Raw genomic sequence first — 14,314 nt, forward strand, 5'->3', positions numbered from 1 at the left:
TTTGCTAACCGTAAAACTATATTATTAATTCAATTTCTTTTCCAATTTTATGCTTTTAGGCTCAAGCAGAAGCGATAAATTCCTACCGATTCTTACCGATTCAATTAAATGATACAATCAGTGAAATAAAAATATTTGCGACGCATAATACTGTCATTCACAGTTATTTCGTAGCACACCGAAGTTGAACACCGAAATTGAATCTGCTGCTTCCGAGGACTTCCAGTTATGAAGCGAAAATGGTTAAAGCAAAAATAGATAAATCACTTTTCTTTCTGAAAATCATAAATAGCGTTTCTGGCAGAAAAAATGCAATTTTGAACAACGACGACGACGACGACGACGACAGACGATGGATTGCCGTCGGGTGTCGGACCGACAAAGCAGTCGTGAAGTTCGGTAAATTTAACTTATTATGGAAATTATAATTCCAGTCGTGAAGAGACGTCCTAGAAATCTGGCTTTCGCCAAAAACAAATTGCCTCATCAATAGCTTTTCTAAAATGCCAAACTGATATTATGGATGACTTCAGAAGCCTTGGAAAAGCAATTTTTTAAACATTTATTCTTAATTTACTTTCTTATTAATAATATTCAGATATTCTGACACAATATTCAGATATTTCAACATTGGTTTGGATGGAAATTCTAATAGAAAAACGATTTAGAAAATGCTTCACACAATTGCGGCATCAGAAATCTACATTCAGGCGCATTCGCATGATCTAACTGGCAAATGCAAGCTTGTTGAAGTTTGAATCAAGTACCATGCGTCTACTTCACCAAGAAAAAAATAAGGTGAAAAGCATGACGCATACATTGTTCTTTAGGAACGACCGACCGACGACGGCTAGAGCGGCGTGATTCGTTCCGGAATCTTATTTCCCCGTCATCTTTGAGAAGAGTTTCATTCTTTTAAATGCGCAGTAACGAAAACAAGGAGCGTACGAAGACGGAATACACTGTAAATCTTCGCTCTTATTTATGGGACACGATTTAAGTCAGCCACAGTAAATTCCTTTATATTATTTCTTTTTTTTTTGCTTGCCAAGTGTAGATAAGAGCAGTATAATCCCGCAGTATTTTTCAATTCAATTAAACATTGAATGAAATCTTCTCTCATTCCCTTCGGTAACGTTCACGTCCACTAGTCGTGTGTAGCCTAGAATGTATGTGATTTGATTCACGTCTTTGATACCGACCTGTTGCTGTGCCGGTTGGATGAAGTTGGCCGGTCCGTTCCGGGCTATGGGTGGGTCCTTCATCAGTCCGACGTGTGTTCCGGCCGGGGTGGGCTTCCAATTTTCCGACGGATGAAACTCGGGCGGCGAAAAGCTCGGGGCGAAACCGTTTCCTCCACCGGCTCCCAGGAGGGCTGGCTCTGTTGAAGTATGAAAGAAGAAATAATCGAATAATCGGATATTAGTGAAGGATCAAATGGCACATATTTGAGCGTGAAGATGTGGTTCAATGTTATTTTTTACGCTGAATTTAATATACTCAATTTTGAATCAAAGTAACTACATAACATGTAGCGTTAGCCATTTTACTATTGCTAATACGGCGGACAGTAATTTACTGTTCAGCGCTTCAAAGGCACTACTTCAAGTGTCCTTTTGTCAGTTGAACAACAAACGATTATGGTGAACGGCTTAACGTTCACATGTGCAGCATGTGGATGTGGGTGAAAGGATAACGTTTTTTTCTCTATTAAACTGTTGTAGGGAAATACAACCATGTCGCGTGCAGTTCGCTGAGGTTGATGTAAAAGAGTAGGGAAAACTTTAACTGTACAATGCACATCCGTCGGGCTCTTATCGGCTCTTATGAACTGTAGAGCGTAAAGCCTTGTTCTGGGCCTTGAAAGATTGTTACCCGTTCTATCTACAACACAATGGAAAAATCGATACGAAAAGACGGGTAAAGATAACTGTAAATTTACTCGGCAACACGAACTAAATTAGCATCATACACGGGGGCATTTCTAGAACTGTTTAGCAGATTTTCGAATGGGGCCAATATTTCACTTTAACGACTAATAAATTTCCTGGATTTCGCACATGCAGAAATCCGCCTAGAACGGAGATGCCATATATTTTAGCACCTATCGCAATTTAATAAATTAATTATGACTCTAATCTCGGATTATCTTTTAAATTCACATTTAGTATTTTGATTAGCTTTTGCTGTGTTCGGTTCAAGCTTGACTAAGGTCATGGAAAAAATCAAATTCGAACAATAGCACGACGGCATAGTAACACTGAAGAAACAAGAATTATCGTACCGACTGACACTGTATCAACAAGCTTCGAGCATGATTTGAATTATTTTATTTTCAATCTAAACCTGAACGCTTTTCACAGTTTTCTCTGCTACATTATATACCACACGGGAGGTGTTAACGAAGCATTGCTTCAGCAAGCATTGCACCGGAAAACAGGTGTTACATTCCCAAGCTGAACACTAAATTGAATTCAATATTAAATTTTAAAATTATTCTTCATTTGCAGCTGCTAAGACTAACCCCATCTTGGAATATTGCATTGCATTGTATGCCATCATTAGCTCCCTCTACCAAACTATCGCCTGCCAACTGCCGAGGCAAATAACAACTCTAGAAGTCTCTCTAGAATGAAAGACAGCATCTTTGCACTAAATTATACGGACGTCCGGTAGGCAATCGTGACTGTTACTCCATCCTGGAGACAGCTTTCAAATTAATCCCAGTCCCTAATCAATTTCTCGAGCATAGCCCCACAACAACAAAAACAGCAACAGCAACAACGATATCAGCAAAGCTGTTGCTTGTTACGGAAGCAAGTGTAAATAGGATTGCTATGCTACAAATAATTCAACCCGGCAGCTTGTCGTCTGTCCTTGCATGTCGCAAAACGGTTAGTGTATGTGTGTGTAGCTGAGCGAGAATGTTCCGTCCCGTGAAACATGATGCACTGTTTTCCTTGGTTCGGCGCGGAAAGTGACTTCCGTTGCAGTTACATTGTTTCACGGGCATGCCGGCTATGCAGTCATGGTACAAGCAAGCACACGGGCGACCAGCAGCGGGGATATTCCAAGAAAATAGATCAGATCCTATTGAATATTTTATTGCTTGTAAAGTACACTGGATCCCTACCTGAGGCAGCGGAAACTAATGAAGCCGTCACAGTGGACGACTTGTAGTACCAAACTACTATTTTGAGCAAGCTTCGTATCAGGTCGGGTAGATTGAGAATATCTACATTAAGCTGGTGTCGGTTCTATTATATGAAGATATATGCACTGTACAGATAGGAAATGTGCCAATCGAAAATACATGATGTCCCATATCAAGAGAGAAGAAATGAATATTTCGAAGTATTCTTTACCATGCGTCTCCATTGGATTATTCGAACGCTACTATTTTTAAATTGTATGTAGAAAAATTTCCACTTTCGAAAAAATAGAGATCTCTTTGGTTATCCCACAGTCAAACCACAAAATAGGAAACAGTTTTAATGTTGTTGTAACTAAGAAAGAAAAGCTCTTCAATACAATATAAAACCTTCGAATTCGACCTTTTGATTTTTTGTTCGACACACTTTGCAGCCAACTGTTAGTGCACAGGACAATTGCAGGGCTGTTGCTACGATCCTATTGACTTTACCCACCAAACATTTTTGTTGAATAACGACTTATCAAGCGCTTGTTTACTGGATATTAGCTGTATAATGGTTGAATAAACTGCTCTTCAAATAAAATGTTTGTTGGGTAACAATCTCTCACAGTTCGAACATACGATGACTGGTTTGCCAGATCAGTGTCGTACTTCGATGCCAAATAGGAGATTATATTTCAATATATAACTATTTCAATTACGGTCTATGTAATCTAATTTAATCTAACCAATATATTTGGAGCTCCACAAGATAGCAGCTTTGATCCTCCACAACAAACTACTTAACTTTTTTTTTCATAGAAAAAGTTGGCTTTACTGAAACAAGCAGTATATGCACCAAACTCGGGGTTCCACATGGAAGTAGGTTAGGACCATTACTTTACCTCACGTACCTTAAGGACATTTGTTTTGTTATTCCATCTACATGCACGTTATTAAATGCAGATGACATAAAACAATTCCTTGTTTAAGAACTGCAAACAGCTACATGATTTTGTAAATCATTTTGCAGATTAGTGTTTCACTATGCGTGTTTCCACATGTTAAGTCATTTCGTTTACTAGAAGCAAAACACCAATCATATACGTCTTAGCGATATCAAGGACTTAGGAATGGCATTGGATTCCAATTCTTTCCCGAACTGCTTCATTAGACACGATTTATCCGATACCGAAGCCTTCCACCACAGATAAACAGACGAGTATTGTATCGTCCATGAAATCTAACAAGTAAACCAAGATGCGGATCTTGTGAAGCGACCAAACCACGGCAGGCTAAAATGGGCTGGTCACGTAGCAAGGATGTTGGATGAGAGACCAGCGAAAACAGACCCACTACCCGTTGGATAAGCGCTGTTGACGTAGCTGCTAGAGAAGCAGGTGTTAGGGGTTACTGGGTGAGCGGCAGCCCAAGACCGGGAAATGTGGAGACGGCTCCTGAATTCGGCATGGATTCGATAAGTGGATTGTTGTCAAAAAGTCAAGTAAGTAAAGGATGAAAGAGGTGTTATTGGACATAGTTGAAGATGACAGAGTTTTAAAAATTAATTCGTGGTCCGGTTATAAGTAAATGATGGAGTAGACATGCTTTGGTACCAAGGCTTGAAGGTTTTTATGGTATCATGGTATTCATGGTATCGGAACGTCTTCATTGATGAACATCCATATGAATTTAATACACCAGCACAATTTTGTCTTGAGATATGCAACATGCAAAAAACAATCTTGCACGAATTTTTGCTTTTTCAATTATATTTGTAGTTTCAATTCAGAACACCAAACATGCATACCGGAATTAACGAGGAGAAAAATTTAATAACACTTTCAGGTGAACGAAAAAGGGATTTTAGAAAAGCTTGTTGCATAATCTAATTATTCTTTTTAAACAATATCATTTATCTTTTGATCTGTTACTTATACGTTTAGGATATTCACAATGTACCATGCGCCTCCATTAAGTCGAATGCCCATACAAATTTCATGTTAAGTTTTCTTAAAAAAGTTCAATTAGCTACACTTATACGAGCAGTGCAGTGAAGCTCTGGATCGACAGGACTACACTATGGTGTATATGGTTAAGCTCTAAGCCTGTGACCGATAGTGATGTTTCCTTGTCAGTCACATTCAATTTCTTATGTTAAAAGAAAATTATTTTATAATGATTCTATTGGTGTGATGTTTGTTTACGGCACGCGTCTGTAACTCACAATTTTTGCTAAATAAACGACTTTTTTCCTTAGTTTTCCCGATATAAAAAGACGCAAAAGTTCATATCTCTAGATTCCGCCGGGAAAATGTAAACTAATAAAAAAACTATTTTCATGAGGAATCCGATGGCAGCAGGGACATTGTTATTTCTTGATGTTCTAACCACGAAAGGAGGATCTCTTTCTATCTTTCTAACTATCTATTTATCTATCCATCTGTTTAGCTGTCTATTTATTTTTCTGTCTATCTATTTATATATCTGTCTTCTTTTTTCATGTTTGTATCCCTTTTTCTTATTCTTCTGCTGTTCCTTTTGCATTTTTTTATTCTTTTTTTCTGCCGTACTTTCTTACTATTTTTGATTTTACTTTGTTTTCTCTTTCTTTTATATTTTTACCTTTGTTATACTATAACAAAGGTTTAAAAATTGGTCGAAAAACACGAAATTGATCCGAGGCCCGGAGGGCCAAGTCACATATACCAATCGATAGGGTTCGACGATTTGAGCAATGTCTGTGTGTGTGTGTGTGTGTGTGTGTGTGTGTGTGTGTGTGTGTGTGTGTGTGTGTGTGTGTGTGTGTGTGTGTATGTATGTAATGATTTTTTCTATCGCCTGTTTCTCAGAGATGGCTGAACCGAATCGTTCGCTATTACATTTGTTTGAAAGGTATTATTGTTTAGTAGATCACTATTGAGTTGCTTCGTGACACGACGTTTCGTTTAAAAGTTATAAACAAAAATGTGAAAAATACGTGACACGGGTTTCTCTAGAACTACATGACCGATTTCAACGATCTTAGTATCAAATGAAAGCCCTTATTAAAGCTAAATTATTCAGAAATTTTTAATTGAAAACAAACAAGTAGTTTAAAAGTTATGCTTAAAAAACCTGTTTTGACAAGGTAATAATTATCGCCTGTTTCTTAGAGATGGCCAGACCGATTTATGCGCTATTAGTCTCATTTGAAAGATAATATATGCTAATAGATCACTATTGAATGGTTTTTTGATTGGACGTTTAATTTGAAAGTTATGAGCAACCGTATACACCACACCAAAATTAACAATAATTTATAATGATTTTAACCAAGATAATTTACCTAATTTCAATTATTTTAATATCAAACGAGAGGTTTTGACACTACGAATATATATGCAAAATTTCATAAGAATTGGTTAAACCGGTCAAAAGATATTAACCCTCGAACACTCGCGCCAACTTTTGCAACACAGTTACTCGCGCGCACTATAACCCCAAACCAAAGAAAACGTGCGCACTAGAGGTTTGGCTGGAAAAACTTGGTTTTAGGTTTATCAAACCTTTAGAATAGTTTCTTGAAATTAAAAGCTCTATCGTCTGGTGGAATCTAAATTTTGACTAATCCCTTTAAAAGTGAAATAAAAAAAATTATTTTTCTTCAGTGTCAATATAACACATTGATGTGCTCTGCAAAGTTATAGAGCATATTATTACAAGAAATTTTGCTAGAGACAGTAACCTTCCATCTCTACAGCTCAGATAGAAAAATATTATTTATTGTATATGAATTTGTAAACTCAGTATTTATATTTTTGCTCTTTTTGTAATTGTTGTATGACTTTTTCTTGTATTACAAAATTGTACAAATGATAAAAATACACAACTTTGCTGAATATAGTATACCTCTATGTTTGCTTGTTTAGGAACTGTAGAACTTTGTTTATAAAAAATACCTTAATTTTGACTACGAATTACTCGACTACCAGCAGACGGATACATTTTAAACATTTTACATTGGCTAGTTTTGCTGCATACAGACACCATTTTTCCATATGAAGAAACGAGAAAAAATTCCACTTGGGGTCAATTGCGGTACACCTCGCATGCTGATTGTTTCGTTTCTGTGATGGCGGTTTATGCTGATCTATTTTTCAAACAATTTAAATTATTAATGCATTGAATAATTATGACATTTTGCTCAGAATAAGTTTATTGAATAATATTCTTTAGTTAAACAACGATTTGTAACTTTATAACAATATGGCGTTGAAAAACCTACACGTGTTGTACAAAATATAAGAGCGTGAGTAACCGAAGGTTAATAAAAATTGATTAAAATTATTCAAGAAAACTCTATTGATGTGAATCAAATATAAATGGCATTACAGGAAATTATGCATAGTTCAAAAACCTATAAACTAGACCTTTACTAGGCAATGTATATGTTAAAGAATAAGATTTCCTCTTACAACTTACTTCTATTTGCACTTACTCAAATTAATAACAACTTACTTATCCTTACTCAGCAATTACATGAAAAAAGGATCTATCAAAATTTAAAAGTGTTCCTATTTTGTTCAAAATTTGTAAACTTATTCAATTTTCAAAAATTTTATGTAAACCAACGCATTACGCAACGTTAACCAATAGATGAATTATGTTCCGAAAACGTGTCGATTTCTATCTCAAATACCAAGTAAGACCGTATAACAAAGGTTCCTTTCACCACTAGGTGGATTAAATCGGGTTTTTCTTATATTTTTCATTTTGATTTTTGTTTGTCATTTTCTGTCTTTAAGTTTCTGTCACGTTTTCCTCTTTTCGGTTTACATTTTACCTTTTTATTTGGTTTTTCCTCTTTTTGGTTCCTTTTACTTATGCTTGGTTGGTGGTTTGGTTTGGTTTTACTTATGTTTTTCGTTTTATTTGTCTATTTTCTGTCTCGTTTTCCCCTATTTTTCTATCCCGTGCGGGTTTAGAGAGCGACGCTCCACGACGGACTAAATGTTCACCTTACGACAAATCCTCGGTAAATTCCGAAAATTCAACTGGCATACACACCATTTGTTTATTGGTTTCAAGGCGGCGTACGATTCAGTTGAACGAAATGAGCCATAGCGAATTGTGCTTGAACATTGTTTTCCAACTAAATGGACTATGCTGAAACGGGCTAGCCTTGATGGATCAAAATCAAGCGTCAGAATAGCGGACGATGTTGCTTTTTTGGTGTGCGACGGATGAGGTATCGAACGTATTTGTGACGTTAGATGGTTTGAATCAAGATGATGGGCTATCGAATTTGCTATTCAACATTGCATTGGACGGTGCTATTCGAAAGTATGCTTGCAGAGAAGTGGTACCATCATCATGAAATCGCACACGCTCCTGGAATTCACGGATGACATCGATATCATCGCTGTTACCCGTAGAGCTGTGGCAGAGGCGTACACGTATCTTAAGAAGCCAGCTGCGAGGATACGGCTTGTCATACTCTGCCAACACGAAGTATATGGTGGCGGATAGCGGCTGCTAACAGGGCCTTCTACGGATTTCGTAGCCAGCTGAGGTCCCGTAGCCTGCGATTCCATACGAAACTAGCGCTCTATATAACTATTTTTTGAAACGGTGCGGTGGTTCTACAATTGATGAAGGGACGGTAGGGGAAAGTAATGAATTTTTTTTTGGAATGGAGGGGAAAGAGCGGTAAGGTGAGGGTGGGGGGGTTATTGGTACCTATGCTTAATAAGTAGTCGTTGTGACTCCTACCTTTTGTCCAATGCTGGAAGGCGCATGGGTCGAACCAAGCTATAATCTGAGATTATAATCGGATTCGAACCTAACTAACTTTTAAACTTTTAATCTAACTTGTTTTTACTGGCAGGACGACGACGCTATGCAGGGCCTTGCGATTTACAAAACACTGTGCGTGACGCTGTTCGTCTGTCAGCGTGTTAGCCGCGATTCTCAGCGCGGGACTTCGGGGAAAGGCTCCGTTCCTATGAAATAGACCAACCTCGTGTTTTAGTCTTTAGATTCTCCCCGTAGTGCTTTACGGCCCTGAAGCGTGGACGTTGAAAGAAAGCAACCAACGAGCTCTTGATGTTTATGGGCGTAAGATCTTGCGATCAATTTTTAGCGGCATATTAGAAGATGGAGTGTGGCGCAGGCGCATGAACCACGAAATTTGCTCTTTTACAAAGATGCGGATATTATGAAGCGAATAAAACAGGGCAGGCTACAGTGAAAAAAAAAAGGCTACAGTGAGCTGGCCACGTATCAAGGATACCGGATAAGAGACCAGCAAAAGCAATATTCAGCAGAGAACCCGAGAGCAGCCGTCGACTTCGAGGCAGACCCCATTTCCGTTGGATAAGCGCTGTTGGAGAGGATGCTAAACAGCGGGTGATAAGGGCGACTAGAGTACGACAGCCCTTAAACATCTTTTCTAAGATTTGACCCTTCTTTATCGACGGACTTCACAGCCGACTATTAGAGTACAGGACAGTTACGGGGCTACTGACGCCAGCCACGTAGCCAGAGGTGGGGGCCAGGAGTCCTATCTAGCGCCTAATACATTATATGCATATCTTATTGGTTATAACTATAATATATTATAATACATTTAATGTATTGTGGTTCTAAACGAAAAAATATGCACATAAAACAGTTAAAATCAAAATTGGGCCCCCGGGCCCCCCTTCTGGCTACGTGGCTGTCTAGCGCCTAGCCGAGATTCAAACATACGATGACTAGCTTATTAGACCAGCATCGTACCTCGAAACCAACTAAGCTCGGACCAGATTCGATAAACGGTTTGTCGCCGAAAAAGTAAGTTCTTTCTTGATAACGGCACTTTAAACTCATCAGAAGACAGATATTTTATATGCATTCCAACGGTTTATTGTTTCTTCACAGTAAATGTACTGCATGGTTTTATTTCTTTATCTTTTTTAAGTTAATTTCAGCGCAATTTTCACGACGGTAACTGAGAAAATTAGGGTTAAATGACTATTATTGCCGCAAACAACTTGCCATCGAGATCCTAGTGAAAATAGTTTTCTTATGGTAAAAAAGCAGCTATATTTCGACGGATTCCAGAGTGTTTATTTTTTCATATTTTGTCTTCACTAAATTCATTGTTTTACAAAATGCGATTAATTTGAAAGAATTACTACCCTAGCAGCAATTTAAATTTTAATACGTGATCAACTTCATGAAACCGCTAATGAAACTAATAAGAGCTTCTCTAGAACATTCTGATAACCGCTATAAAACTGCTTTGCGACCTAGTGGCTTACTCTGCAGAAGGTTTTTATAACCTCTTTAAGAATCAACTTCTAAACTTAAGTAGTCTAACCACGCTCTGCTGAAAGCAGCAATCAAACATCAAACATAAAATCAGCTATAGAATTGGTCGACCGTAGTTGTGCATGCATATGTGCATTAAATTTTATCGTGCATATTATATAGTTGCGTAAAATCAACGCCCCATCGAAATTTTACAAAATTAGTTGTTTTAATAAGGTAAATATATTCAGTTATTCAATTTCAATTTCTAGCAGAATCATGTTAGTTAGCTTCCTGTGATATGAAAACAAACTGATAAATTGATCTTTCTGCAACTCACAGTTGATTAAATGTAATTTCATTTTAAATTTTTAATTTTAGAAATGGGGCGGTGATAGCGCTGCACTCAGAGGTCGCATATGCAAGCTTTTAACACCGTTTTGTGGAACCGTTGTTCGTAAATTGCGGTTAACATGCATTCTAAAAATCAAGGCTGATCCCGACATATTTGGCGAAAGAACTGAATGCATCAATATCAATGTAATGTGTTTAAACTATTAATGCTTTACTTTGATGAGCGCAATCGGAGAATTCGTCTGCACGTCTCAAGAGCCAGCAGAAGATAGCCCTTCATAAAAGTCTACGATGGACCCGTACCGTTTTGGCCAGATCCAGACTGTTGCCATAACAGCAATGATGTGCTACAATGGTACAATGACAATGGAGTCCAGTTCATCCCAAAAGAACTGAATTCACCAAATTGTCTCCCATTTCCATTCACTAGATAATTATTGGGTGATAATGAAGCGGAAGTTGAAGATGAAGAGAGCAGCGACATTGGTCGACCAACCAAGACCGTGAAATCTTCTGTGGTTGGTTAACAAAATACACGCTTTTAAAGGTAACCAATTTCTAAAAGATCATGTTTAGAATAAGTTTTATTTATTTTCGTCATTTTAATCAGAACGTTGCAGGATTTTTTTGAGCCAAAGAATAAGTACCAAGGTCATAAATCAAAAAGATCAGCCCGTTTCCAGTTGCAATGCGAAGCGATTTAAAATCAATACTAGACTTTCAAAAAATCCAATCAACTCACAATCAAGTCAGTCTTGCGATTTTTCCGGCGATTAAATCAATACTTACACAAACAGGGAAGAAAAAAACTCGGCTAGGTAGCAAGGACGGCGAAACTTTGCAAACAATTTTGCGCTCCATTCCTCAACCACATTATAGTCGCACTACCGAAGGTCTTATCTTTCGCAAGAAGCCGGATATAATGGGATGCATCCTTCGGCAACGTTTCCGGTTTACGTGCACGAGCAACGGATAATAGCGAGACCAAACAGAGGGCAACCGAACGGGGAGGTAAACGTTCCCCTGCATAATGCGCGTTTTGATGAAGTTTAAATGCTTTGCACTTGAGAGCGAGACAACGAGCGACGCTCGCTGGATGGTCGTTCTTTATTTTTTCTTTCTTCTTCATCTAAACACCACACTGCATAAGATGTTTCGAATGAAAAGAACCGTGCAGTTTTTCTTCCTCCTGCTTGCAGCAAACAGTGGCGACTGACTATCATCGTTGGCTGTACGGTATCTACAGGTAGCTAACTAGCTAGCTAGCTAGCTAGCTGAGCTCGAAACAAGCTACTGAGTGAAAATGGCGATAAGAGGAGATTGTTACATGCTTAACAGTGGTTTCTCGTCATAAAAATTCAGCGTTGATGCTAGTAGTAGCTAGGCATTTATCACTGTTCTGAGATTGCTAACAAGGTACTAAACGCATCATTTTTAAAATGTTGAAAAATCATGTTATGTTATGGGAAAATTAGGGGTAATGTCGAATACTTCTATTCTTTTATGTTTTTAAAAACAGGTACCAACTTTGGTTCGTGTACCGGTAACCTATCAAAGCAGAAGATGTAGCAGAAAGATTCCATTATTTTAGAGCATCCCAGCTTCCCTCCGCTGCACTGCTCCTTCACATGCACTTGAAAGGAGATGAAATGCAGCTCGGCGGGGGTTTACAAATCGTTATCCTTTGTGGGATACTTTTTCATCGTTGATGGTTTACAGATGGTGTACCTCTTCCACTAGGACCGCTTCCGAGCAGTTGCGGTCGCTGTGCTGCTATTCAAGTGTCCAACTCGAACCGTACACCGACCCACCAGTGAAGGGGACTTCAGAAGCGACTTTGTGGACATAAGCACAATAGCGAAGCGGTACGGTACTGGACAAATGATGCAAATAAATTCTGGTTTATTACTATGGACTACTGCGGCTAAAGATACGTCGTCCAAACAAACTACCACGAGACAGGAGTGTGTTTGTGTTTGCCCGTATGGTGGCCCGTGGGAGGCCTGAGTAAAGCTAAAGCTAAAGATGGGCTGGTCAAATCTGGCCTACAACACAGTGTCGTTGAATGGAGCGTTAAAAATGATTTTCCTCCCACCACAACACAGCACACACCACAACGTTAGAGCGTAATGATACTACTAACGTCAATGCTTCCTGGCACGGAAGGTTATCGCCATTAGCGTTTAGTCGTGTACTACTTTTTTTTTGGTTTGTCAAATAAATTGTGGCGTTCGGAAATGTTCCAGCTGTTGCCGTTCGAAATCACATAATGCACAGGAGAAACCGTGAACCGAAACGAAAAGAATAGTTTCGTGCTTCCCAACAGGATGGGACAGTGCCAGTGAAATGATGAACAATTTAATGGTACACTCAATTGAAAAAGGAAGAATCTTGCTAAAATCAGCGTTTCATGATGTTTCATACGAAAACTATATTTTGCAAATGTGAGCATTTTAAGTGCAATTCAACATAAGTAGAAAAACTGCTAAAGTAATTTTGTAAGAGGCATAACAATAGAAGGGTTTAATCCGCAATCTGTAGTGTATTGAAATTATGTTCACATAGTATTCCATTGTTTTGCATATTGTGCCATCTTGATGGATATTAAAATCACGCATATCCATAGCGTCAATTTAAGGTAAAAAATGCACGAACGAATAGCCTGAAAAGCATACTAAGTTATCAGATGCGCTTTAGCTATTGGGTTTTCATTTTTCCAATATTTTTCATTCTTAAAAAATCTTGAAGTTTGACATCCATATTGGTAGAGTTTCGGTCATGTCGCAAAATGACTATAGAGGTTTCGGTTGTTTTACCATTATCTTCCCTTCTCTTTTCGCTATTTGTAACTTTTAACACAAATTGTTTAACAAGAAATGTATCCAAATAATTTGAAACATCTCCCCTGATAGTAAAAGCCGAACAACATATTATGGCTATAACGCACGAAATTATCTCAATTACTCATTACTTTTCAAGTGCGCTCGCATAGAAAATCCAGTTCAAAAAACACCGAAATGCAATTCCGGGATGACAGCTTCGATCCTTAGTGTAATCCGCTATAAACTGTCGAACGAATAAGGGCACACATATTTATCATAAATTAATTTCACGCCTCACCAGGGCCAGTTAACCAATTTGTTTTCAAACATGTGGGGGCATGCGGCGGCCGGTGGACTATTGAGTGGCTCCTCAGCTACGTTTTCCAATTTCAATAGAAAGAAATTAAAAAAAGCATTGAACTGTGCAGGTGCATATTAAATATTTGGCGTTTTTTGCGATAACATAATTTTTCCAGCAAATTTGCTCGCCTTCTTCGGGATGAATGTTTCAATGTTCGTTTCTAAAGTGATACTATCATGAAAAAAAACAAGAAACTTGAAAAATAATGTACAAGTTCAACAGGCCGAATCGCATGACATCGAATAAATAAAATAGTTGTTAGCTAAATAGTGATACTTAACACTACAAAATAGAAAGATTAACGATGTATAATTGATGTTATGGGTGACAATAATCATAATCCGTAAAATTCCATTTGGTAGAGTACAA

General features: G+C 38.0%; 1 protein-coding gene across 1 annotated transcript in view; it reads right to left on the reverse strand.

The window, feature by feature from the left end:
- Positions 1 to 14,314, reverse strand: part of LOC128738119 (heterogeneous nuclear ribonucleoprotein L) — a 456,878-nt gene that overhangs the window by 27,883 nt on the left and 414,681 nt on the right. The window contains exon 8 of the mRNA XM_053832989.1: positions 1,203 to 1,381. Coding sequence (XP_053688964.1) covers positions 1,203 to 1,381 — 179 coding nt within the window. The remainder of the gene's footprint in view (positions 1 to 1,202; positions 1,382 to 14,314) is intronic.

Source organism: Sabethes cyaneus, chromosome 2 (assembly GCF_943734655.1).
Source record: "Sabethes cyaneus chromosome 2, idSabCyanKW18_F2, whole genome shotgun sequence".
Lineage (NCBI taxonomy): Eukaryota > Metazoa > Arthropoda > Insecta > Diptera > Culicidae > Sabethes > Sabethes cyaneus.